General features: G+C 34.0%; 1 protein-coding gene across 2 annotated transcripts in view; it reads left to right on the top strand.

Annotated features, from left to right (window-relative positions):
• Positions 1-614: 614 nt before the first annotated feature.
• AP1G1 (adaptor related protein complex 1 gamma 1 subunit) overlaps positions 615-27,361 on the top strand; it is a 64,110-nt gene continuing 37,363 nt past the window's right edge. For both annotated transcript variants that reach the window (XM_011380676.2, XM_011380675.2), the window contains exons 1-3: positions 615-968; positions 16,642-16,845; positions 26,976-27,100. In XM_011380676.2, the coding sequence (XP_011378978.1) occupies positions 16,645-16,845; positions 26,976-27,100 (326 nt within the window). In that variant the 5' untranslated portion in view covers positions 615-968; positions 16,642-16,644. The remainder of the gene's footprint in view (positions 969-16,641; positions 16,846-26,975; positions 27,101-27,361) is intronic.

Here is a 27,361-nt window from a genome sequence, read left to right as displayed (position 1 = left end):
ATGACTCTCTTTACGTTTACATGGAAAATATTAGTATCAGATATTAACAATTATTTATCAAGCCAGGAACTGTCTGGTTAGACTGTCTGGCTCAGGTCATTAGTTCATGGAGTCAGAAAGCCTATTCTGGAAGGATTTTAGCTGTCACTAGTCCAAATCCTCTCTTTTTAAAGGAAACCGAGGCCCTAAGAGTTTAAATGACTTGTCCAATGAAGGTGGTTGAATGGTGGGACTGGCTTGGTATCCACTTCTGTGTCATCCTTTCTTTTTATAAACTGTATTGTAAATATACCATAAAGCCACAGAATCGAGGACCAATGGAGCATGTTCCTAAGTTTAACCTAAAGAAGAAGCTAAGGTTTCAAAAGTGATAGGAAAGAGTTTGGGACTCTCTTGAGTTAGGACCGGCTCAACCTGGTTCAGCGTTCTCAGACTCCACCTGCCTCGCCTCTCCCACTTCCTTGGCTACCTTGCTAGCCCCTCCCTCTTCAGGTGGCCGGGTCACTTCCTGGTAGCCCTTGTTCCCCCAAGCGGAACCAATGTCCGTCGGCTCCTGGGTCAGCCGGATCTTTCTCGCTCAGACTCTTCGCAGCGGGGACTAGGCGGCAGCGTCTCGCGTCATCAGTGACAGCCCTGACTCTTGCTACGCTTTGCGTCGCTCTGCCAGGAGCAGTCACCTCCTCCTTGGCAAATAGTCCTCGGCGGGGTCCGAGTTCTTGGACCATCGGAGAGGGGAGGCACGAGAAGTTGCAGTCAGGGGACGCGGAATCGACAAGGAGAGGAAGACAAGGACCTAAGTTTTTGCGATAGTGTGCGAATTCAGTTAAAAACTCCCTCCCTCCTAAGGATCCCTCCGCCTGCAGTAGCGGTGGTGAGGCCGAGGGAGCCGCCATTTTGGATGTTCGGTTCCTGCTGCCACTGCTGCCGCCGCCCCCGGAGCTGCTGGTTTCATTCGAGGTTTCGGGCCGGTGAGTGTCACTCGCGGCGCTAGGAGCGCATTGTTTCTTTTGCCCCACGCCTGCCGATAGCATTCGGCCAGAAGCTTCCTGTCAACCCCAGAGGTCCGGTGCCAGGTTGTGGGGGGTGAGACAAGAGGACAGAGGCTGGGCCAGGAGGGGCCCGGAGCTCCAGGGGCTGCTCCGACTTCTTGCCTGCCGACCCCGAGGCTTCGGACCGGGAGGCTCCACGAGAGGCTACGTTCCGTGCTGTAGCGTTGCCCGGCCAGTGCGGGCCTTTTGGGACCCGTTGACTTTCTCAGGCTGCGACCCTCCTTTGAGGGCTCATTCAGGGAGCCTGGGGTTAGCGGGGCGGGTCCCGCGGGTCCCACCCTCGCGTGTCTTCGCTGAGCCACGAATCAACGTTCTTGTATCTTGTACCAGGGACAGGTCTTTCGTAGACCTCTCTTCAGCATTTCCAAATGTTAAATGAATCGCTGTCTGCACCTGCAATGCCGTCCTCTCAGAACCGGACATCTGCCTCGCCTTCCTCTAATCTTCCAACCAACTTCTTTCCCAATTTTCAGGGTTTTTTTTTTTTTTTTTAACTCACCTTAGAGTACAGTGCTTTCCCTTCTTTCAAACTCCCGATCATGTGAACGTCACTTTCTAATAATTCTCCCGATCTTCCTAACTTCCAGAAAGTCGAGACGGTTGGTTATGTTTTCCTGTTAGGGTTTGGTGGAGCAGATCCATGGAAACACTCGCTCAGAGCGTACTTCAGCAGAAAATGTTTATAAAGCTGATTAAATGGCTTTTGGGAGAGAGGGGGAGATAGGGACGAGGCAGTCAAGTATTTTCTTATTTGTGAATTCCCTTCTTGTGCTGAACACTTTTGGTATTATTGACACATGTATTTTTCTTGGTGTTATGTATTCCTGGGCATGGAAATCTGCCTGTGAAGAATCTTAATCTGATGTAGATAGAAAGGAAAGTAACTTTTTTTGGCTGCTGTAGGGATTAGTTAACAGAAGAGAGGAGTAAATGAAGATTTCTTAGTGATCTTAACTTTAAAGTGTTTTGCACGTTAATGATCTTTGCTGACCGATTCTAAAAAATACTTGGATTGACTTCGTGTATTGGATTTTTCTGGGGATAGTTAGATTTTAAATATTCACTACTTCTGTTCCATGTAATACTTGTCAGACTATATACAGCTTAACTTTTGGTTTAAAAATGTAGACGCTCCAGGTAGCCATAATCTCACTACTTTTATTCTACTCTTAACGTATGTTTGATGTGTAGCACGCTTGCATAAAAAAGATTTCACAGTAATTCACTGATTGTTTCCTTCATTTAAAGTTAGGTGTGTGATTGAATCACCTCTATTTCATCTTAGCTTGAGTTTTTACATCTGCAAAAGAGAAATAATTTATTCGAGATTACAGCCTAGTGGCTGCTGAAATTAAAATTTATATCTTGAACTGGATCATATCTTTTAATACTTCTAATTCATGTATAATTGCATTATTATTATCAGGTAGGTACATTCTTCTACTAGTCATATGATCTCTCAGTAAAAGTCCGAATATTTTCATTGTAAATAGTGTTCTTGTTATTTGTTTAAAGGAGACTTTTCAAAAAGATGTATATTTACTCTGAAGCTCTGGAGTTTCCCTTGGTTTAAAGGAACTGTCAAACACTGGCATGCTCACTCGAATACTAAATATTCCCTTGTAGTTGGTATTGAAATGTTCCATTTCTCTTTTACAGTTTTAGAACAAGATATTGGAAGAGCTATCAAATTTGTGTTTAACTCAGTTCATTTCATGGCACAATATACTGGTATTTAAATGTCTTTCAAAACTATTACTAATGGTTTGCATTCAGTTGGAGAAAGTGTCTTTTTCCATTACAAATTACAAGTAAAGTGCTGTTCAGTGCACTGTTGAGCAGTTAGCACAGACTTGAAGTCTATTTTGTCTAAAGTTGTTGGGATTATACATGAAATTAACATTGTTTAGGAAACCTCAATTCATTTTCTTTTGCTTGTTCTTTGATCTGTTTCAATGACAGCAGTTCTAGATTTGAGAATTTTATTATGTTTTTGATTTAAAAAATTTTTATTTTTCAATGAGAGTTGACATTCGGTATTATTTCGTATTAGTTTCAGATGTACCCCATAGTGGTTATACAGCATATAATTTATGAAGTGATTCTCCCAATTAGTCTAGTAGTAATCTGGCACTGTACATAGTTGTTACAGTATTATTGATTATATTCCCTACGCTGTACTTGAAGGTGAACTTTAGAGTGAAACTGTAAAGTACAAAAATTGTCAGCAATGCCTTGGTGATATTTCGTTCCACTATTTTTTAAAGTAATCCTGAAATCAGTGGTGTACAGAAAATACAAAAACCCAGGTTTTTGTGATTTATAAAAACTATGCAGATTGAAAAGGTTGAACAAGTATTTTCCAAAAGATTATTTTTAATTAAAAAAATTGAATTGGGAAACTACTGACCAAAACAGATTTTCGAAATGCTTAATCCTATTATTTGCTTTTGATGAGGTTTTAAAATTTTTGTGTATACGAAAGGACTTAACCGATCTCAAAACTTCAAAATTCGTGTTTAGTTTTAGCTTCAGAAAATCTAAAAATACTACTTTTCTTCATACTGCCGCAACTTGTTTAGCTGTTTTGGGGTGCTTGTATTTTAGTCTTTATTTGCTTTATGAATTGTTTTCAGTTGTTGATTTTGGCTTTTTTTCATCTCATTGTTACTTTTATTCAATTTCTTTTATGCAGGATAATTAAAGTAGCAAGCAATTTTAAAATTAAGAGAACATACAGATTCATCTAAGCTCTTATAGGTTTTGAAAATCATATCTTTGTCAAAAAGTGTTAGGATATTTGTGTAGAAAACTTTATTTTAGTAAAAGCGGTAATTTCTACCTTGAAAATATGTATAAAGTTCTTTTCTTCGCTGAAGGAGTAACAAAAATACTTGATTTGGTTAAAGTCTGGTTATGAGAACAATCTCTTGTCAATGTTTGAAGAGTCCAGAAGTGGAGGAAAAAAACCAAAAACCACAGTTGTCACACTTGTTGAGTCAGCATCAGCTACCACTTTTGTATAAAAGAGCAAAGTTTAGGATAATATGACTGAAACAAGAAATGTCTTTTTCACCACTAGGTACTTAGAAGTTTTGCTTTTTTTTTTTTTTGGCCCACTCAAAATCATTGGAGAGAGAAAATTGTTAATAACTTATAAATGTCAGTAAAAAGTGGCTTAGAAGGAAAAAGTCATGGTTTTTTAAAAGATGGAGAAAATATAACTTTTGTATTTCATGAATATTCATAGAGATTTTAAAGACAAGTAATTTTTACCCTCCCCCACTTTCTCTGTTGTTAAGGGTGCAACAGTCACTATGTAACCTGATATGCAGTTGCTTTGCTCACTCCAGCTTGCTTGTTATAGCTGATTGTATTTGTGTTGTACCAAGATCCTAGGCTTTTAAACTTGTCTGGCTTTGAGGTTAATGTAATGGATTCTTTAGAAGAGTAGATATGAAAAAGACATGAACTTAGATCTTTGAGACTGTAAAATATTTGCACACCCTGTCTTAAAATAAGCCTTTGAGTTAAAACTAAGACTGTCAGAATAGATGATGGACACTGCTTATAAGATCTGACTTTTATAAAAGATCACCCAGTTGTGCACCTCAAAGTAAAAGGAGTACCATTAGTGTTTTTGCACTTCAACTTAATGAAATTAATTACTAATCCTCACTATTGGGAAATTGTTCAGTTTCAAGCTGAAGAAAAGTAAGGGACATTAATTTTTCTTATTCCTCTTCTAAAGCCTGCACAAAAAAAATTGGTTCCCTTCCCACTTAATGAAATTTTTGAAAACATGATACTTTTAAAATCTGGCGAAAATATGGTTTGAGATGAATGGGGAAACCAACAGAAAATAATTAGTGTAGAGTAATTGAATCTTTGTAGATATTAGTTTTTTTGGTGTAATTATTGAAGAAAAACTATTGTAAGAAGAGCATCTTTTTTTGATAGTACTGAATATATGTGATGTTTTATGCATGTGTATTTGTCTCTACCAGTGAATGCTTGGCCTCTATTTTCTTTAGAAACTTTCTATGATGAAAACTTAATATGTACTGTATTTAAGAAAGTAGAAAGGGGAAGTAGCTTATGATTTGATTTTATTAGCATTTGGTTGTATTATCTTTATTTATAAACACTGAATTCTTGCTGTTCCTTGAATACTCCGTGTTCTTTGATTCTCCTTGTACCTGTTCTTCCTATACCTGGAATCCTTTTTCTCCCTCCACCAGTGAACCTACTCTTCCTTCTCTCTCTATCCCCAGGCAGGATAGACCTTTTTTAGTACTTGTTGAATTGTCTCCTTTTCCTTGATCTTCCAGAGGACAAGAACTATCTAATTTGTGGCATCCCTTAATATATAGCATGGTGCATTTAGTAGCTATTCTGAAGAATAGATGATGTGAATGAAAATAATATGAAAAAATTGTTTAGGTACTCAGTTATGGGAATCTACTGCATGCAGGTCATTTACTTATGACTGGTAGAGTTGATGTCAATGAAATTTATTGTCAGGTTTAGAAAACACATACAAAACCTTGTTTGCATGTCTTTGAAAATATTATTTAGTTGTTTAATTCTAAAATTGATATTATCCTTTTTGTGATTTACCTAGACTTTTTCTTATGCAAAAGCTTCAAGCCGGCAGTAAAGAGAGCTGCTCTTCTGCCATCTTTTTTTCTTTTGAAGATCTATTATGTAATTTAGTATACTGAGGAAACTAATAGTAAATTGAGAACTTTAATCTTTTCCCCCAAAATGCACCATTTCTAACTAATGCCAGAAACATGAGTTGAAAATAATTCTTTAATTTCCTATTGATCATCTCCTCCCTTCCCCCTTCCTTAGCCCTTTCTTGGTATCCAGAATTAACAGAACTTGGATTCATGAAGAATATACTAGGGAAAATTTGTTATCATAGTATTAAATCACTTTCTAGTAACTTACTAATAAATTTTCTAATGTCCCTGGATAAATGCGACACTGTTGTTTTAGGATGAATACCTTCTTATTATTTTGACAATTTGCAGTTTTGCTTTATTTATCCATTCTTGTGGGTTTTGTTAATACTTTGAATTTTCAAAGCAAGATTTATTTCTTATACGTGTTTATTATTTGAAAGATATCAAAATATACAAAAATTAAAAAGGTATCTGTATTCACAGTAGGCCCAGATAATCTCCCTTAACATTTATTATTATACCCTTTGGGGAATATCTTTAAAAAACTAAGATTTTGTTTTGAGAATTTTGTGAGGATTCTTTAGAATTAAGGACTTAAATGTTTTTGCTATTAGTAGGGTTAGGAAACTGAAAAACTACTTTTTATTTTATTATTGCCAAATTAGATGTCGATCATGTTTATATGTTATTGTTTATTTAGCTTTTTTTGCTTTTCATGCATCTTAATGAATTTGAATCATTCAGTAGGCATATTTCTGTTTTTAAAATCTCAGTTTTGGTGAATTTTGGTTATGGATAATTAAGCATTAAAGAAGATTCCTATAATTAATGTGACATTTTAGGGAGAATTGAGCTTAAGACCCTTTAGAGGGATGCCAGTTGGCTGCCTAGACAGGGCGTGGTGGTATCTCGATATGGTCACACATTTCACATTCCTTAACATTGAAGATCTAGAAATTGCATTTTAGTATTTCACCTAGGCATGATTCAGCCTAATCAAACTCACTGATGTGTAAATTAGAACTGCAGTGTTGTAATTCACAAGGGGCTGTGTTTTTCCATTGCATTATCTATATCTACTTTCCAGGGCACCCTTTTTCTTGAATGGAGGTATTTGGGAGGCAAAGCACTTGAGATGGCTGTTCATAATCAGAAAGTTGCATTGAAACCAGAGCATATAAAGATGTATGGTCTTGAGTGTTTCATCATTCTAGGCCATGGTGAAACCTGATGAAAGAACTATCTGTGTCCCACAATGGTGTTTGCCTCTCCAGTGACCAAAATACTTATCTCCACTTTTAATCTCTCTTATTCAAACAGTGATGTACTAACAGTGATGAAATAGAAATACATTTATCCACAATCCTTGTACCTTCACAAGTCAGATTTTTTATTTTTCTGTGTTCCCTGTCCATCCTTGTCCTAAGAAGTATTTTTACTTTTTATTACTAGTTTTAAAAAAGAGAACATTTTATTTTGATAAAGTGAACAAGCCATGTGAATATAAAACATATGGACACAGGCGTTGAAAAAAATCATTGAAATACTAAATGTATATGGTTAGATATAAAAGGAGAGGTTGACAGAAATACAATCATTGTTGTACTTTAATTTGTCTTTCTTAGTCTCTGATGGATTAGGGAGTTAAATTGGTAAGAGCAGACTATCTGAACTGTACAGTTTTTAGAAATTGGTTATTCCACAGATAGTTTTATTTTTTTCATGTAATTGTATCTTTATTTTTAAAAAACAGCTTTGTTGAGGTATAATACACTAATACACAAAATTGCACATATTTAATGTATATCATTTGATGAGTTAGGATTCAATTTTATATTCAGGCTTTTCTGCCCTCTGATTTAATGTTAAATGTTGATCTTACTGAACCATTTCTTAATAAATCAAGTCTTAATTTTAAAACTGATCATGGTACTGTTCGTAATTTTTAATACTCTTAGGACTTTAAGGGGAATTGAATGCTTTTTGCCAGTACATTCAGAGTGCTGTTCTCTCTGCGTGTGTGTGTGTGTGTGTGTGTGTGTGTGTGTAAGATAAATGTTTTAATTTTTTTTTTAAATTGTAAATTAAGGTAATTATGGAAGTCGAAGGGAGAGATCTAGTGATTTGATTGCATCCTTTTTGATTAATTTAAAAAATTTTATAAGATAGAAATTATAATGTAAGGGTACAAACTTTTTCTTTTTAAATTGTGGTAAGAATACAACATGAAATCTATCCTCTTGACAAATTTTCAGTTTCACAATACAGTATTGTTAACTACAGGCACAGTGTTGAATAACAGATCTCTAGAATTTATTAATTTTGCTGTTATGCTATTTGAATATTTCTGCTATATATGTTTTACTTGTTTTGCTGCTGTTTTTGTTTCTTCCTTTGCTGTTAGGTCAATGTCTTTTCCTAAAATAGCTTCTATCTCCTGGCCCCCTACCCTTCTCTCTTTCTCCTCCAGTTTTCTAATTTGTTCTATTCTGGAACAGGCTGAACGAGAACTTTTGTAAAGTAGATATCTTAGTGTGTCTCTGTAGTGGCTGCACAGGATTATAAAAATGTTTTGGATTTGCATCTATCTTCTGTATAGCTGAGTCATTACATTACATTCATACTTTTTTTAAAAGGAGACAGGTGTTTAAGCTGTTATGTTTTAAGGAATCTTGTGAGTGTTGAGTATTTTGGAAGGCAAGAAAACACTTTCAAAAAATAAGGAAATCCTCAATGTTGTAATAAAAGCAAGTAGTCATGTTATCTAGACTATGTGGTCTATAATATTCACTACATAAATGTATTTGAATTTAATTTTTAATATGAAATATTTCCGACTTAAAATATATGAAGAATAATAAACATTCACATATCTACTACCTAGTCTAAGAAATCAAATATCACCAATAAAGCCTCTTGTGTGCATTGCTTTGTCCCTTATTACATTCCCCTCCCTCCCAGATGTGCCTCTGGGTTGGATTTGATCTTTATCTTTCACTTGCATGTTCTTATCTCTTACTGCATTTTTGTATTTCTAAAGAATAGGTTCTTTTACATGTTTTAAACCTGTATGGCTTTGTATAGCTTTCTAAAACTTGTTTTTTGCTCAAAATTATTTTATGTAAGGATAGTTTATATAGCAAACATATGGCCAACATTTGTTTAGTGCTTACTATATGCCAGGCACTGTGCTAAGAATTGCACATATATTCTCATTTAACTCTTGTAACAATCCTTTGTGGTAGCATTCTCCCCATTTTACAGATGAGAAAACGGAAACTGAGAGGTTAAGCCATTTCCTCAAGGACACACAGCTAATAAGTGGTGGAGCTAGGATTCAAACCCAGGTAATTTTACTCCAGGGTCATCATTTTAAACAATGATTAGAGTCATTGGATAAAGATAAGGTTCTTTTATATCAATTCTTTATATCCGTTCTGAAATCCAAAAAATAATGAAAACCTGGAGTTCTTCATAATTCTTTTAGTGTTAAAATCTGACCCGACCAGACATGAGACTGTTGGTAGTATTTTTTTCTCTCCTTTGGTGTGAATATTCATGTGTTGCTGCAGAAATGCTGTTTGATAATAGAACTGTTCCTCCAGATATGGTGGGCCAGTTATGGCACATAGTACATGCACTGTTACCTTTCTAAAATTCAGAAAAGTCTGAGATCTGCCTTAAAGGTTTTGGATGAGAAAATGTGGACTGGTGCTGTACTACAGATCTCTTTCTACATGGGCTTTGGAGTTGTTGGGCTGATCCAGAAAGCACTTAATTTCACAAAAGAAAAAAATTCCAAATATATTGAATTAGTTTGGCTATGACAAAATTTGGCTTACCATAAATAAATTTTTTGTTTTGTCATTGATCAGCAGTTTCTGTTTTGTTTTATTATGTGGCTGGAGTTGTAAGAGTTTGTTTTCCTCACTAGGCTTTTGAGTTCTTAAGGAGAGAGACCATGTACTTGCCAGTCCCCAGCACCTATTACAATGTCTGCCATAGAGAAGGCTCAGCAAATATTTGTTGAATGAGTGATTAGCCTTTTTTGTTATAACATGTTTCCTTATTACTTAGGTCATCTATGGAGTAGTGAGACTAATTGAATTGAACAAGAAGGAAAAAGAAATGTGTGAAGCTAACTTTTGATTCCATATTTTTTACATTTTCCTTTCCCACTTTGAAATGGGAAAGTGTATTCTGTTCTATAACTGTAGTGTAAGGGGTCCTGAACTGTTAAACTTTTTTCTTTTTTTTTCATTTTCTTCATTAAATACCTTGATCCTCTTCCTTGCTCAATTCAATAGTCCCAAACTTAATGGCTGTATTTCAGTTAAGTAGAGTGTATGATATATTTGCTCCTTATTGAAGTTGCTTAATTTAATTTTTCCTTGTACAGATCTGCTTGACAGTATTTGTCTACGAAGGGACTACATTTGATTTATAAACAATGATACTTTTAAAATTAGCAAACCAAAAATAGAATAATATGTAAAGTGGTCATCAGATATTTGTTTCATTGATTTTTAGAGCTAATTCTATGCCCTTATTTTTTAGTTGATGGAACAGAGGCTTATTTAGAGAAGTCAGATGGCTTGCCCTAGGTTGCTTGGCTGAAAATGGTTGATTATTAGAATCTTTTATTGTTTTGGCTCTAATATTTCTTTTAAGTATGTTCTTTAATGAGATTTCTATATTTCTATGATATATAGAAACAGAAATATTTAATACAATTTTAAGAGTATGCATTTGAAAGAGTTAAGAACTTTGGCCTTCCATTTAAAATCTTCATTCAAAATATGAAACTATAATCTCCAGGATTTGTTAATGTAAGAAAACTTGAGAGGTGGCAGGAGGAAAGGCTAGCTTACTAGGCCTAATTCTGTACACCAGTAATTTTTCCTTCTGCTTGTAATTCTTTTACTTTAATTGCTGCTTCTTCCACTGCATAGTTCCTGTGGTGTACCTCAGTGCTTTGGCCAAAATATAGACACAAATCTCTTGTTGTTCTCTTCTGCAGGATTTGAAATGACTATAGTTTTCAGGATAGACTTTCTTATAAATCTGTAGAAATAAAGAGAAATAAAAGTTCCCAAAAATTTGTCGTTGCTCCTCTTCACATATTTAAAGTATTATCGTCTCTTTCAGTCTCAATTCACCTATTTAGAAGTCCAAAAGGCGACATACCTTAAAAGACAGCTTTTCTGACCTGCCTGTGTTTGACCCGTCTTTCAACCTGCTGCTCAGGAACTCTTTTCTAGACAATATGACACCTTTATGGTTCAGATTAGTAGAGCCCTTTTTAGTTTCCTGTACCCATAGGTCTTATCCCTAGTTTATTGATATGGAAAGTGACTTTATTTTTTAGGTGAGACCTGCCTTCAGCCATTCCTTAAGGATTTGATGTTATCTTTTAGAGGCTGAACAGTATGATCATAATACATTTGTCAGATACAACATATTTCTCAAAATTTCACAGTAATGTTTTGTTTCACTAGTGGTTAAAGTGTCTAAGCAGGTTGGAACAATTGGTAACTTCCTCACTAGTCCACTTACTTTCCCAGGTATATATTACTGTAACTGATCATATAGGTCTTAAATTTAATTGAAGGGCTTTTTGTTTGTTTTCTTTTTTAAAACGTCTTTAATTTTTAAGTTAACATACAGTAAAATTGACTTTTTGGGGGCTTACAGCTCTATAAATTTTAACACATGTATAGATTTATTATCAACACCATAATTAGGACACAGTTCTATCTTTTCAGAAAAACTTCTTCATACTGTGCCTTTTTAGTACCCACAACCGTAACCAGGGACAACCATTGATATGTTCTTTATCACTATAGTTTTGTCTTTTTGAAAATATCATACCAATGGAATCATTCATATGTAACCTTTTGAGACAGTTTTCTTTCACTGGGCATACTATCTTAGAGCTGTGTGTGTTATGGCATGCAGCAATAGTTTGTTCCTTTTTTATTGCTACAGTGTTCCATTTTATGAATTTACCACATTTGGTTTCCAGTTTTTGACAATTATGAACAGAGCTGCTCTAAACATTCATGGATAGGTTTTTTGTGAACAAATTATTTTCATTTGTCGAGGTTAAATTCCTAGATGTGGGATTGCTGGGTCATATAGTAAGCGTATATTTTAAGTTCATGAGAAACTGCCAAACTGTTTTCCAGAGTGGCAGTACCATTTTGTGTCCCCACCAGCAGTGTATGAGAGTTCTAGTAGTTCTGCATCCTCCTCAGCACTTGGTATTTTAGCCATTCTAATAAGTGTGTAGAGGTATCTCTAGTACCTAATGCAGTTGAGCATCTTTTCAAATGTGCTTATTTATCATCCTTATACCTCTTTGGTGAAGAGTCTGTTTAGTCTTTTGCCCATTTTTTTAAATTGCATTTTGAGAGTTCCTTTTATATTCTGGATGCAAGTCCTTTGTTGGATATGTGGTTTATAAATATCACAGTCTGTAATTTGTCATTTCATTTTCTTAGCAATGTTTTTCATAGCACAAAAGTTTTGTAATTTTTCTGAAACCCATTTTATCTTTTTTTTTTTTTTTTAATGGATTGTGCTTATGGTGTAATGTCCGAGAACGCTTTGCCTAACTCCAGGTCATGAAGGTTTTCCTCTATATCTTAAAAGTTTAATGGTTGTATGTTTCACATTTAAATATATGACGCAGTTTGAGTTAATATTTATAAGGTATGAGATTTAGATTGAGGTTCTGCTTTTTTGCATATGTGCAGTTAATATGTGTGTTGAGTTGCCCATTGTATGACCTAATTATCCTTTTAATGTTTGTGGTGGTGATATCCTCTCTTTCATTCCTGATGTTAGTTATTTGTGTTGTTTCCCTTTTAGAGTTTCGCCAGGGGGTCATCAGTTTCATTGGTCTTTTCAAAGAACTGGCTTTTGGTTTCATTGACTTGATTTATTGTTTTTCTATTTTTAATTTTATTGATTTCTAATTTTTAATCTGCTTTTTCTACTTTTGGGTTTATTTTGCTCTTTTTCTAGTTTCCTAAAGTAGAAACTTAGATTGCTAGTGTAAGGTATTTCTCCTATTCTAATACAAGCATTTAATGCTATACATTTCCCTCTAAGTACTACTTTAGTATAGATCACAAATTTTGATAAGCCTGCTTATGTTTTTGTTTAGTTCAGTGTATTTTCTAATTTCCCTTAATATTTCCTCTTTCACTTGTGGATTACTAGGGAATATATTGTTTAATTCTCAAGTACTTGGAAATTTTTCCAGTTATCTTTCTATTACTGATTTCTAGTTTACTTCTACCATGGTCAGAAATCTTACTTTGTATGATTTCATTCATTTAAATTTATTAACTTTTTTTTTTTTTTAATGACCCAGGACATGTTCTATCTCAGTAAATGTTCTTGTATGTAATTGAGAAGACTGTATTCTGTTGTTGTTGATTGAGGTGTTCTATAAATAGTATTTAGGTCTAGTAAGTTGATGATGACATTTGGGTCTTCTATGTCCTTGCCGATTTTCTGTCTAGTTCTATCATTGGAGGCATGTTGAAGTCTCTATAATTGGCGTTAAAAACTTTTTTTCCTTTCATATCTGTCAATTTTGCTTCATGTATTTTTTAGCTCTATTCTTAGGTACATTTGCAGTTAGGATCGTTAAATTTTCTTGGTGAATTCTCTCTTATTAAGCACTGGGCTGATAGTGATTTATTCCATGCTTTTAGGATCATATCTTCTCTGATCAGAGAGAAGGGTTCCCCTTCCCTAGGTTTTAGGTGCCTGCCTGGCTGTTGCTGCTGTTGCTGTTCTGCCATTGCAGTATTGCCTAGTGGCTGTGGTAGAGGGAAGGAAAAAGCCAAAAAGTCAAAAGACAGATTTTTCTCCTTTGTTCTTTATCTTTCTTTTCCTGCTCCTTGGATCAGAAAGAGGTTGTTCCTTAGAGTTCCTTCTCTGTACCCAGTGAGCACTTCAGAGGTTTAGGCTGCACTTGGATCCAGGCAAGACAATTCTGGAGGAAAAATGATAACCTCTTGCCAATTTGATGGAACTTTAAATTCTGCTTTCTTTCTCCTATCTGCTTGCTGTCATTTGCTTTTCAGATCCTTTGGTAGCTGTGGCATGCATTTTGTCCAGGATTTAGTTACATTCAGAGGGAGAGACAGAAGTTTCTGTGGAGTATATTTACTCCTTCTTCCCTGGCACCAGAACTTTTTGTTTACTTTTGATCTTAGAATGCATATGGATATATAGGAAATTCTTTACTATGTGAATGAACTTTTGTTTTACATTTGTGTCAATTAAGGATTTTTTTATGATATATAGAAATTGAGTAGTATTAAGTTGTCACAGCTCAAGGAAAAAAAGTACTGCTTTTCTCTACGAGGCACCCTGGTACTGGAGGAAGAGTGCTGAGTGGCGGAATCGCGATTCAGGCTAGTAACTAATTCTGTGACTGTGTACAAGGTAGTTAACAGCCGGGATCCTCAACTTCCTTCATAAAAAGCCGGTGGCATAAACTGTATTCTTGTGATTCTGTACTTGATAGCTGAGCCTTTGCTCCAGAGAACTTGTTTTTCTCTCAGCCGGCTTAAACTTTTGTGTTTTTTTTTTCCTGTTGGACTACATGTTTTGGGGCAAGACTTAAGCTTTTTGTAATAATCTTTGTTTGCTTTGTAGAATCATTGAGGTCTTCATAGAAAAAAGTTATTTTCTAGCAGCGTATTCCCAATTGATGTTGATTGATTTTAGTTGCCATATACTTCTCTGGTTTGTCATGCACTAAGGGGTAATGATAAATAAGATTCTTTTTAAAAGTAGAATCACTGGGCTTTTGATAGTCAAAAACTGATTTTATATAGCTTTATGTCTTTCTTAATTATATTCCACTATGTTGATATTATAAATAACATATTGGTTTTGCTTACTCTTAAATTTTATCTTAAAGTCAGTGGTATATACGATTATTGTGAAAGTAGTTCTTTAATTATTTATGAAAAATTCTAAGGATGAAAATGCCCTTATTGGAGCTTTTTGACTTTTAAAAAGCTTTTGACTATGAAAAATTTCTGACATACATGAAAACAGAAAAATATAATATACTGTCATGTACTTATAAACCTTCAGCAGTGATCAGCATTTTGCCCATCTCATTTCATTTTTTTCTTGTCTCCTTCAATACTACTTTTTTCCCTGGAGTATATGAAAACAATCATATAATTTCATCTGTAAGTATAATGTTCATTTTGAAGTATTGTGAAGAACTCTAGCCTTGGAAGTCTAAGACTTGATTCAGGTGCTAGCTCTGTCACTTAACACCTTTCTGATCTTAAGCAAGTTGCATAGTTTTGCTCTGAGACCAAGATTCTTCGTAGGCAAAGTGGGGTAATGATCTCTGCTGTTTCTTCAAAATGGTCTAGGGAGCAAATGAAATAATGAAGATTGTGAATATAAAAATGCTTTATAAACTTCAGACTCTAGACCCTCCAGTGTTTCTAATAAAGAGTAACAAAACACTATACAGGTAGCTTTATATAGTTTACAACACGTGGTTTTAAGAGGGCTAATATAAAGGAGCATATTAGGGAGCTTTTCTAAATTCCTAATGCCCTGTTCTCACCTTGAGCATTAATGCCATGAAGTGATGGAAGAGGGATATCTTTCTGGTATGTTGGATTAGAACATTGAGAATCATCAGTTTAAGGATTCCACAGCTAATATGTACTGAATATTATTGTAATATCTTTGCCTATTTTTATCATTTTTCTTAACATTATTGAGGTATAATATACCTACAGTAAAATGCACCTATTTTAAGTATACAGTTCAGTGAATTTTGAGATATATACCCATTACGAACATTTTTATCCCCCCAGTGTTTCCTTGCATCTCAGTCAGTCTTTCATCCTTACCTTCAACCTTAGCAAATCATTGATATCTTTGTCATCACTATAGGTTAGATTTGTCTTTCCTTGAGTTTCATATGTACTCTGCATAGCAGAATGTTTTTGAGACTTTTCCATGTTATGTATTGGTTTTGTTTTCTTCTGAAAATATTCCTTTATATGAGTATATCATTATTATTCACCTGTTTATGGACATTGAAATTGTTTCTAATTTTTGGCAGTTATAAATGAAGCTTCTGTGAACATTTGTGTAGAAATCTTGGTGAGGGCATATATTTTCATTTCTCTTGGGTAAATACTGAGTGGATTTACTGAGTTACGTGCTAAGTATATATTTAAATTTATAAGAAATTACCAAACTGTTTTCCAAAATCATTAAACCATTTTGTATTCCCATGAGCAGTCTATGAAAGTTCATTTGTTCTATATCATTACCAACACTTAGTATGGCCAATCTTTTTAATTTTAACCATTCTAATGGTGCGGAGTGGTATCTCATAGTTTTAATTTGCATTTCACTGTTGACTAATGATGCAAAACATCTTGTCATGTGCTTATGGCCATTCATATATCCTCTTTTAAGAAGTGTCTATTCAGATGTTTTACTTGTTTTTAAATAAGATTGTCTTATTAGGTTGAGCAGAAAATATCTTCTCTAATGTTAAACATAAGCCTTTCCTTACTGCTTTAACGATTGAATAAAAATTTGGTTTGAGTTTAGCTACTAAGAGATTTTGATGTTAGTAATGGACTTTACATGTTGGTCTATCCTATGTCATATTTTGCTTAATTTAATACTTATCATCTTTTGTTTGTATTGTTTCCAGAAATTAACTGAGTTGAGGGGTTTGTATGTAACACCTTTGCTGAAGCTTTGTATTACTGGACTTAGCAAGTTTTGAATTTTTAAAAATCACATTTATTTGGAAAGTTGTGTGAATAGTTTTGGTAGTAAAAATATGTGAGCATCTTTATTTAATGTCTTTCCATATCCAGAGGATGCCAGCCCCCATCAGATTGCGGGAGCTGATCCGGACCATCCGGACAGCCCGAACCCAAGCTGAAGAACGAGAAATGATCCAGAAAGAATGTGCTGCCATCAGGTCATCTTTTAGAGAAGAAGACAATACATACCGGTGTCGGAATGTGGCAAAATTACTCTATATGCACATGCTGGGCTACCCTGCTCACTTTGGACAGGTAGGCTGGGCTGAGACCACATCTAGGGAGGAGGGTACTTTTGTTTTAATGGCAGTAGCTTAGAGACTTGAATCTTTTCCTGTCAGGGAAGACAGGACACATTTGATAACCTGGTAGTCTTGATCATTGGGGAACTGAGAGTAGAACTGAGAGAGAAAGCTGCAGACCTGGAAAGGTATGACAATTGTCCTTTTTATTGGGTATCTCTTTATTATGTGGATTCGAGTATGTTTTGATGGTGGCAGCTAGTTTACTTAAAGATTGACCAGGATTAACCAGTAAATTATGATTGTTCTGTGAGAGGGCCTGGACTATAATGAGTATTTAAGAAAAGTTTGCTAGATGTTTCCTTAATTATTTTCTCTGTCTACTATATAATAAGGAGGAACAAGCATGACAGATGTTTTTAAATGAAAGAAATTAGGTGGCTGCTAAATAATGGCATTTAAGGATTTTGTCCTAATCACCTCATACCTTGATTGCTATAACCACTGTGCAGGTCTGCCTCCTCATTCTTGCCCACACACAAAAACATATTATCTGATATAGCCAGTCTGGGCCTTGAGCATGATATTCTTAGTTATAACTGCTTTTTTCTTTCTATGTTTATACATTAGAAGAGGTATTGAGTCACAGAGAAAGATATAGTAGGTTGTTTTGTAATTCTTATTAATGCTATTAAATTTTATTTCACTTAATTTAACAATTGTATTATATGCTGAATTAGTCTTTTTAAGGAAATGACTGCAAAATTAAAGAATGTGCAACACTAGATAGGAGAAAAATACCATCTATATTTCCATTATGCAAAGATAACTATTGTTAGTGTTTTGATACATTTAATTTATTAGGAAAGATGTCTATCAGTTTATCTTCTGTTCAGCTTCTCAACTTCAGTGGAAGGAGATTCCCCCACCCCTGAGTTAAAACAACCAAATAACGGGCTTGAATCTTATTAGACTGACTTGGGTTAGTTTTATACTCATCTTGGAATGAGATCAGCCTCTCTAGAAATACATGATTGAGAGTGAGAGCGTTAATTCCCCATAGGAAAATTGAGGTGTTAATATCAGAGGAAAGAAGGACCAGATACTAGGCAGGCAAAACAATATCTGCCTCCTATAAACAAACATGTTGTATGCTTTTACCACATAAAAATTAATCCAGATAGCTGTCCATATAGTACAGGACATAGTATAAAGCAAATAAATGTTCATATATTCTTATTGGTTGATTTTAATTAGACACATTAGGTTATATTTACAGAAGTCTGATATGCTGCGCTATAAAAGACGGTCAGATGAGCAGGTAAGACTCTTAATCCTTCCAGAAATAACCACTATTAACATCATGGAAACAGTGACTTTACCTACTCCCAAGGGCGTTCTTTAAAGACAAACTCTTAAAAATCGTAGGATAGATTTAAGACTTAGATGAGATTTCATTTTGTAAAAGAGCTCTCTTTCCATATATATCTAAGAATTGTTTCTATAACGTGCTTAAATAAAATATGCTTTCCAGGTATATCTGGTATTTTGGGGTGTTTTGGAACTTAATTATTTGATAAAACATTCAATTCTCAGGTGAAAAGAGTTAATAGTCAAGGATATCTGAACTAAAGTTTTGGTACAAAAAAATAAAAGATTTTTCTAAGTAGGAATAGAAATCATCATTTTAAAGACCTTATTCTGTTTCTTATATTTAAATAAGTCACATCCCTATGCATATCAGTAATTTGGTACCCTACCCATGGCAATTTGCTTTGTAAAGAACTCATAAAAAGGTTCATATCTGGGTTCTCTCACCTGCTTGTATGAATCACAGTGCCATTTTTATTTAATTATGTGTATTTAAGTAAAACAGCCACTCTTTAATTGCATTTTATTTGTTAGACCTGTGCTGTTTATTATGGTAGTCACTAGCTGTGTAGCCAATGGTTTCTTGAAATGTGGCTACTTTAACTGAGGTGAAAAAAGAAAATTGAGGGTAGGGGGGCCGGGGCACTTGATACAGTTATTGGAAAACTTTTAAGTGTGTTTTAGACAACTTGGATATGTGAATCTACAGTTAACTATAAATTTTATGAAATCTAAATTCAAATATTTCTGATGGATATGTAGTATACAGATTGAGATATGCTGTAAGTGTAAAATACATACCGTATTTGGAAGCCTTAGTACAAAAGAAAGATGTAAAATATTTAGTAATTTTAATGTTGATTATATGTTGAACTGATAATATTTTAGATATATTGGGTTAAATAAAATATATTATTAAAATTAATTTCAGCTGTTTCTTTTTACTTTTTATTGCAGTATTTAGCATGATGCTGTCCAATAGAAATATGAGTGAATGAATAATTTAAAACTATCTAGTAGCCACATTTAAAGAGCCTTATTTAAAATTTACAATAAAGCCGAGGAGGTGGGTAATATCTTCATATTACAGATGAGAAAACAAATTCAGAGTGTAAGTGATTTGTTTAAATTCACGCAACTAGTAAATATTAGAGAGGAGATTAGAACTCAACCTTATATTACTCTAAAACCTATTCATTTTTTGGGTTTAGTTTTGGGTCTATGAATGGCTCTTTGCATTAAGTTTATTAATAGATTATTTATTTATTTTAGCCCTGACTTGACACACAGAGGATTTGAGATGGCATACGTTACCAGGATCTATTTAAAAGAGAAAAAGAACAGTAGAAAGTGAGAGTTGGGAAAAGTGTAGTTGCTATTGGTGAGGCAGCTAAGGCAAGGGAAAAAAACATTGTTACCTGGTTGTTACTACCAGAATTTAAGAGCAGAGCTGCAGGAACCAGACTGCCTAGATGTGAATCCAGCTTTTTTACTATCTGTGTGATTTTGAGCAAGTTCCTTAACTTTGTTTGGCTTTTATCTCATCTGTAAAATGGGAACAATTCTAAAACTACTTTATAAGGTTATTATGAAGATTAAGTAAATTAATAAATGTTAAACTTTTATATTTTCTACATAAGAATCAAATATTACTGATTTTACCATTTCCTCAAGGAGAGAAAACAAAATATTTTGAAAAAGCACTGAACTCTGAAAGAGATTTTCTTGTGTGTATCTTTTACCCAGACGTCTCTTAGTAATGTGACAGTATCCTCAACATTTTTACAACAAAAGGAGTGATAGTTTTCCTATAGAGTTTGTAACCTTTCATGTGTCTGGCTTAAATGCAACCCAGAAATAAAGTTGAGTATCTAAAGAATCTGGGAGATTGCAGGAGTAGAAAATGGTGGCTTGGGGGCCAAATTCTTCCACAGATGTATTTTATTTGTCTTGCATAGTACTTAAAATTGTTTTGTATTTGCTGCCAACATGTACAAATCAAGGAACTTCTCTTAGAACTGTGGATTTCTAGTTTCTCTTAGAAAATTAGAGGATTTGACAATGCTGAATCCACATTTTCACAAGGCAGTAGTAGCTTGGTGACCTTCTCCAGGCTGGGCATGCATACTCTGTTTCATCCCTTTTCCAACCTGGTCTGCTATACCCAACTACCTGTCTACAGTAATCTTCTCTTCAATCAATGTAACATAACGTAACACTCTACTTTCTTAGGTCTCTAAAGTTTTACAATGTTCTCCATAAGGTCTTTCACAACTTTGGTGAAATTGGCTCATAGTTTCCTTGGAGCTCTTGTCCCTATTGCAAATTGCACCCTTAAAAGTTTTTAATAATTACATTGTAGATATATAGAATTATAATTGAATTTTTGTGTATTTATCTACCTAGCAACATTACTGAACTTGGTTTTATGAGTCCCTGTAGACGGCCATTGTTTCCATTTAGTCAGTATTATTGTCTGCAAATAACGGCAGTTACCTTTTCCATCCTTAAACATTTTCTTTTTCCTTATTTCTTTACTATATTGTACATATAGTATAACATTGGAAAGAAGTGGTGATAGCAGGTATACTTGTCGTAAGCACCCTTAAGCTCAGATTGTGGCCTCTAAATATCATTTTATTCTAAAAAGGCTAGGGCTCATTTGAAAGATGGCTGATGCCCAAATCTGGGGCAGGAAATGTACAAAATGTGTTACTGTGCCAGAAAGCATGAAAGACTGCAGAGGTCATGTTGAAAGGATTCAGTAGCCACCAGAAGAGACTGTCATGCCCCAAAATAAGAAATTTTGAGCATTAATAAGAATAATAATTGAAACATACCAAGTAAATTTATATAAGTGAGTTCATAGTAATTACAAAATTAAAAGAAACTGCATTAATCACCTTTGGAGGATACTAGAGAACCAAGCCATTATTTTGAAAACTGGTGAAAGGAAACAAGCAAACATTTATCCTACCTTTCCTTACTAGCAGTTCCTTCGGAAGGAATTATTGCTAAGCTCCTTCTGAAGGACTGTTGGTAAACCAATGGCATATATAGAGAGGAATAGTTCAGCTAATAAATGACAAAGAAATGGAATAATTATTACTGTTTTGTAACTCTGGATGATTATTATTGCTGATAATGTCACAAAAGAGAGACAACCACCAGAAATAATTATATGCCTCCTGATGGAAGTTCATACCACCACCTGTGAAGTATATTTGCTAAATCAAAACAAATACTGAAAAACCTAAATCTCATCAAGCCTCCTTGTCTGTTTAAAAAAGAGACATTTTTGAGAGTGTTCATTGCAGTATTGTTTCTAATAGGAAAACATGAGAACAATCCATATACAAAAAGAATAGGTAAGTTTTGGTATATTCATAAGTAGGACTCTGTATAACAATGAATATGACTGAGAGTTTTGTCTGGATGCAAATAATATTCAAAAATGTGGCGTGAAAAAAGCAAGAATATGGCATGCTTATATAAAGTTTAAAACATTCAAAAATAATTGTCTTTACATGTGTAGTAAAGACAGGCATCATGGCAAAGATGAACAGCAATTTTGAGTTTTGGTTACTCCTGGGATGGAGAGAAGAGAAATGAGATTGAGGCAGAGTGTGCAGAGGGCTTCAATTGAATTTGTAATATTAACATTTTTTTAAATTAAATAGGATAGGAAGATTTGATAAAACTAGTTGGTGAGTCACTGAATGTTAATGTGGTTTTTTTTTTTTTTTGTATATTTTTGAGTGAAGTATTTCTAAAAATTTTCCATAGAGAAAAAATGGCATGCAATAGAAATACTGATTTTTTGTTTTTTGTTTTCCCTTCTGCCAGAATAATGTAAAACAGGCTCTGGTCTATGTAGATTTTATGGTGCCAGGCAATTACAAGCTTGTTCTTCAAAAATGTGTGTGTGTAAACTAGACAGTTATTTCTGAGTATTAAAATGAAATAAAGGTAACTTTTTAAAAGATCAGTTGTAGATCCATTACTGCTTACAATATTTTAATTGCATCTTTTCATCAAGGTAATTGTTCACATCTTAAAACCCAAATGTTAATTTAAAAGCAAATGTGTATGTGCATTGCCCTTGTGGGAAATTGTTTTAAAAATTAACAATAGATGCAGCAGCTTTTTTCTAAAGGGTAACCCGATTATATTGATAAAGGCAATATTCATACTTCTTCAGAAAAGTGGAATATGGCCAGAAACCTGGTAAAGTTCTCTTTTTAAAAATTGCTTTGAAATTCAAAGAAAATTGGAAATTCAAAGAAAATTGGAAATTTAAAACTTTGTGAGCATTAAATTGTCAGGCTCCACCTCATATCTTTCCACCAGAGTATGCTGGGAGGGTGACTTGTATATTTCCAAAAAAAAAAAAAAAACAACCTCTCCCAGGTGGTTTTGACCAGTCTGATTTGGGAACCACTTAAGGCACTGTTTTTGTTCCAAAGGGGGCTGATAACTTCAGTCTCTTAAGCTTGTTGCTAGTGGCTGCTTGGAATACTTCTGCTGAGAAAAATTCTGAGGTCACTTCAAGGATAAGCTGGAGAGAATTAGTGGCTATTTACCTTGGAGGCGCAGGCAGTGGAGAATTGTGAGGGCTGTCCTCCACAATGTGGCTTCATTACCTTAGTGACGAGAAAACTAAGAGACCCAGTTGTTGAAATAATTTGCTTTAGATCTCTTAACTAGAACCAGGATAAGAGCCTAATTCAGATTGGTTTCTTTTTGTTCCACTGTGTGTTCTGTGAAGAGATAGGAACCTTTCTCTGATGTTTTACTGTCTCTACTCTGAATTGGTTGCCCTTCCTAACTTGTTTTCACAGTAGCTTGTGCATAACTGTCACAGTATATATATTTCCTACTTCAAATATTTAACTGTTGGTTTTCTTTTTATGTGCCTTTCTATCAATGAGAACATCTAGCACATTGGTTTGTATATAGCAGGGGTTTGCTAAGTTAAAGCAAAACCACAGCGTTTCAAAACAATTAGAAAGTAAACACAAACATTTCCGTGAATAGCAAAGAATTATTCTGGTAAGTCCTTTGGGATGGAAGGTAGGGGGGAGAGGAAGAAGGTTGCTGTAGAAAAGCAGGTGTATTAAAGTGTCATTGACAAGGGAGAAATTGGTAGTAGGTGAAGAACACAAAATAGGAAAAAGCATAGTCATTGGGATTAGAGATAAGGAATGAACATACTTTTTAAGCTCCTACAGCATCACAGGTAGGATAGAATAGCACAATAATTGTTTATTGTACATTTAAATTAATTTAAAAAAAGACTGATTCGATTTACTGAGTTGCAGTTTTATAAGATTCTGGTCTTAAATTTTCAAAGTTTTTCATAAAACAATTCCAAGACTAAAATGTTTTTAAATATATATTGTTCAGCTTTGGAAGGATTTTGGATTTCCCCCTCTTTAATTATATTAACTTTTCTAACCACAAATTAGATATACATTCCCTTTATCCTGCAGTTTTTAATTTTTTCCCCCTAGTCCAATATTATTTTTAGAGTAGATAATGACAGTTCACTGATGTAAAATTTAAAAGGTACAAAAGGATATATGATGAAAACTGTTCTGTTCTCTTTCAATCACTTAGTTTCTCTCCTTATAGGCAAGTGGAGGCATCCATTTCTTGGCTATCCTTCCAGAGATACTAAGAACTCAACATAAAACGGATGGATAGATGGATGGATATATATATCCTTTTTTTCCTTTTATATGTATATATATATATATTTGTCCCCTCCCTTTAAAATATATAGTTACATACTATTTGCATTTATTAATCTGTCTTGAAGATTAGCCCATATTCGTATAACAAGAGCTTCCTCATTCTTTTTTTTCCCAGCCTTTTTAACGTGCTCGTGGTAGTATATCCAACATAGTATTCCAGTTATATGTATTAATCATAATTTATTAAACTATTACCTTATTAATGAATATTCTAATCTTACTACCTAAAATTATACAATTGAATAATATCCATTATTCTACCCATGTGTGAATATAAATGTAGTATAAGTTCCTAAAAGTGGAATTGTTGAGTCAAGGGTATGTGTATTTAAAATTTAGGCCAGATCTTTCTTACTACAGCTCGGGCCAGATTATATTCTCGTCACAAATGTCCTTGCACTGTTATAGCAATTTTTTGTGTTTGCTAATAACAACAGATTAAAAGTAGTATTCCAGTATAGTTTCGATTTGCATTTTTTTTCCTGAAAACTTCATTGAGGTATATTTTGCATGTCATGTAATGGGAGAATATCCCATTGGGAGAATATTGAGCTGTACACTTTTTCAAGTGTACAGCTCAATGATTTTTTTAGTAAATTTACCTAGTTGTATTTGCATTTGTTTTATGAGGAGATTATTTTTGTTTTCTTTGAACTGTCTGTATTTTTTGTCCATTTTTATGTTGAGTTCTTAGTCTTTTTAAAAATCATTTTATAAGATCCTGTTATATAGGATTTATGTCTGTGAAATAAGTTATAAATATTTTTCCAAGTTTGTCATTTGTCTTTTGACTTTGCTTATAGAGTTTGGAGTAAAAGCAAAATTTTTCTGGTGCGACTATTAAAGCTGGACTGTTTACTGTGATTTTAAAGCATATGCTAGATTTGTGGGTTAGCAGTGTTTCACGCGGGATTTTCAAATAGCTGTAAGTGAGGAGAAGTACTGGATGAATTTGAGGTTGTTACCTAACGGACAGATACATTTAATTAGTTACTATTTTTCTTCTGTTCTCACACAAATGCTGAGTTGTGTTTTTAGTGCTTGCTGCTTAAATATGGATATTCTCCCCTCATATTTACCCACATCCCACTTTACTCCCTTCCACCATTTTTCTTTTTCAACACTTGAAAACTTTGATAACATTCTGAAAGATGAAACATGGTCCGTTCTCAGCACTATAGCTGGCTACCTCTACCTAGTTGTAAAGTGTGATCAGAGTTAATCCTTCACTGGAGGATGTATTTCAGATGCCATTTCTAGTTGTATAATCTTATGTTTCTCCTCAAATTTGTCACCTTCAAAAAACATATACTTATTCTTGAAGCAAAGTCACTTCACAAATGGGGAATATTAAAAATAATTTAGTATTTGTCCCTTTAAAGTTTAGTTTTTGTTGGCTAGTTTTTAGTAAGTTTGAAATATTACAAAAAACCAACAATTTTACTTACCAGTCACTGATGACTTTTAGTGTGACTATTTTAAAACTTGGCCTTAAAAAATATGAAGTAATATTAATGCCTAAGATATATCTTTCTCATTAGTTCATCTTAATAAAAAACTTCTGGATAATTTGTGTAATACCTGGTGTTTGCCAGAAGCATGATTTAATAAGGATGATAAAAATTTCAATCATACCTGATTCTTAGAACATTTTCTTTCACTGGTAAAATATTTATTTATAGAATTACTAAATGGGAAGATAAAAAACCTTCAGTTTGAGAAAGAGTAAGATTTTTCTAATATTTTCATTTCTGATTTTTCTCATTCACTTCAGCATTAATTTTTTTCTGTTGACATTGTCAAAATGATTTTCATCACCTTCTATTTCATAATTTTTTTTTTTTTACTTTAACTTGAATGTATAGAGAAGGAAGGGAAGGGTTGTTACCTAATCTTTGTCCATCTCAGACGGCATTTTAGTTTTCCTTTTGGATCCTGGTAGTTCCCCCTTGGAGGCTTCTTTGACTCGCTCATGATAGTATAGTCATTCTGCTACCTTTAAGTGTTTTTTATGCAGGTATGTTGAGAGAGCACTTTTTAAATAGCCTGAAACAGTCTTATTTGTCAACTCTTTTTTTTCTTAAATTTTACTTTTGAACTTATAGGCAGAAGTAATCTCACGTGATCTTAGATTCCTGTGTACATGGGTCTGCATTTGAGCCACCCCTTGGGATGCAGTGATTCTAACTGAGAACATAGTTTGAAAAAATCTTCTTGGAGAGTCTAGCTTAGTTACACCCTTTGAAAACCACTCCTCTAGAGGAATGTTTGGCCTTTTTCATGTTACTCAAGATGGAATGATAAAGTATATCAAAGTGATTGTGACATTCAATAACGGCTAAGTAGAGAGACAAACTGTTTAGCTACAAAGACTCTTAAGCTCTGAGGATTTCGAACAATTATGTAAAGAAAAAAAGTCATATAAAACATTTTAGATTTTTTCCTCTGGCTTTTTTCCCCGCTTCTGTATTTGATTCCTAAACCCTCACGTTTCCCATAGTGCTTGGTTCAAGCCCTAAGCGTAGCACTTTCCACATTATATTAAAGTTAGTTATTGTTGTCTCTTCAATTGTACATTCCTGATGTTTAGAACAGTGTTTGGCACTTTGATGTATCCCCAGTTATTGAGTTTTTTGATATTCAGAATAGGTATTAGACCTTAAATACACAAATGAGGGTGCTCATTTAATATAACTTGGGGATTAAATTAAGAATTGAATTTATTAATATTTTATTATAATTTTTTATTGTTTGTATCTGTATGAATCTGTAGAACTAAGGTCAACTTCACAGACTATTTAGATGGCAAATACCATAGGACCTCAACAAGATGATCCATTCTAGAACTTGATTACTGTTATCAAGCTATCCAAAGATCTTAAATCTTTGCCTTTTATTTAAGTGGTTTGATGATACAGGTTATATCTATTTACTTTAGTTTTTCATTGACTCTGGGTTAAAAACATTGCCTTCCTGATTGTGGCAGCAATTTCTTAATTTCTTTTTTTGTTTGCAGTTGGAGTGCCTCAAACTTATCGCCTCTCAAAAATTCACAGACAAACGCATTGGCTATTTAGGGGCAATGCTGCTGTTAGATGAAAGACAAGATGTCCATCTTCTCATGACCAACTGTATCAAGAAGTAAGTCTTAATCTTTCCTTCTAATAACTGCTTTGTGATTTTAGATTTTTATAATACGCCATTAGTAAATCTATTAATTTTATATTTACTGTCTAGAATATATTCGAATTGCTTTTGATTCTGTAGCTTATGTATTAAAGAGACTAAGCAAAGGATAAAAACTTCTGTAGGGGATAATTTAATGACATGAAAGTATTGCTCTACATCTTGAGGCATAAGAACACAATTTAGCAATGAAATAAGCATTTGGGCCTTCATAGA

Source organism: Pteropus vampyrus, unplaced genomic scaffold, assembly GCF_000151845.1.
Source record: "Pteropus vampyrus isolate Shadow unplaced genomic scaffold, Pvam_2.0 Scaffold399, whole genome shotgun sequence".
In the NCBI taxonomy this organism is placed as follows: domain Eukaryota; kingdom Metazoa; phylum Chordata; class Mammalia; order Chiroptera; family Pteropodidae; genus Pteropus; species Pteropus vampyrus.
This window is presented reverse-complemented; position numbering and strand designations above follow the sequence as displayed.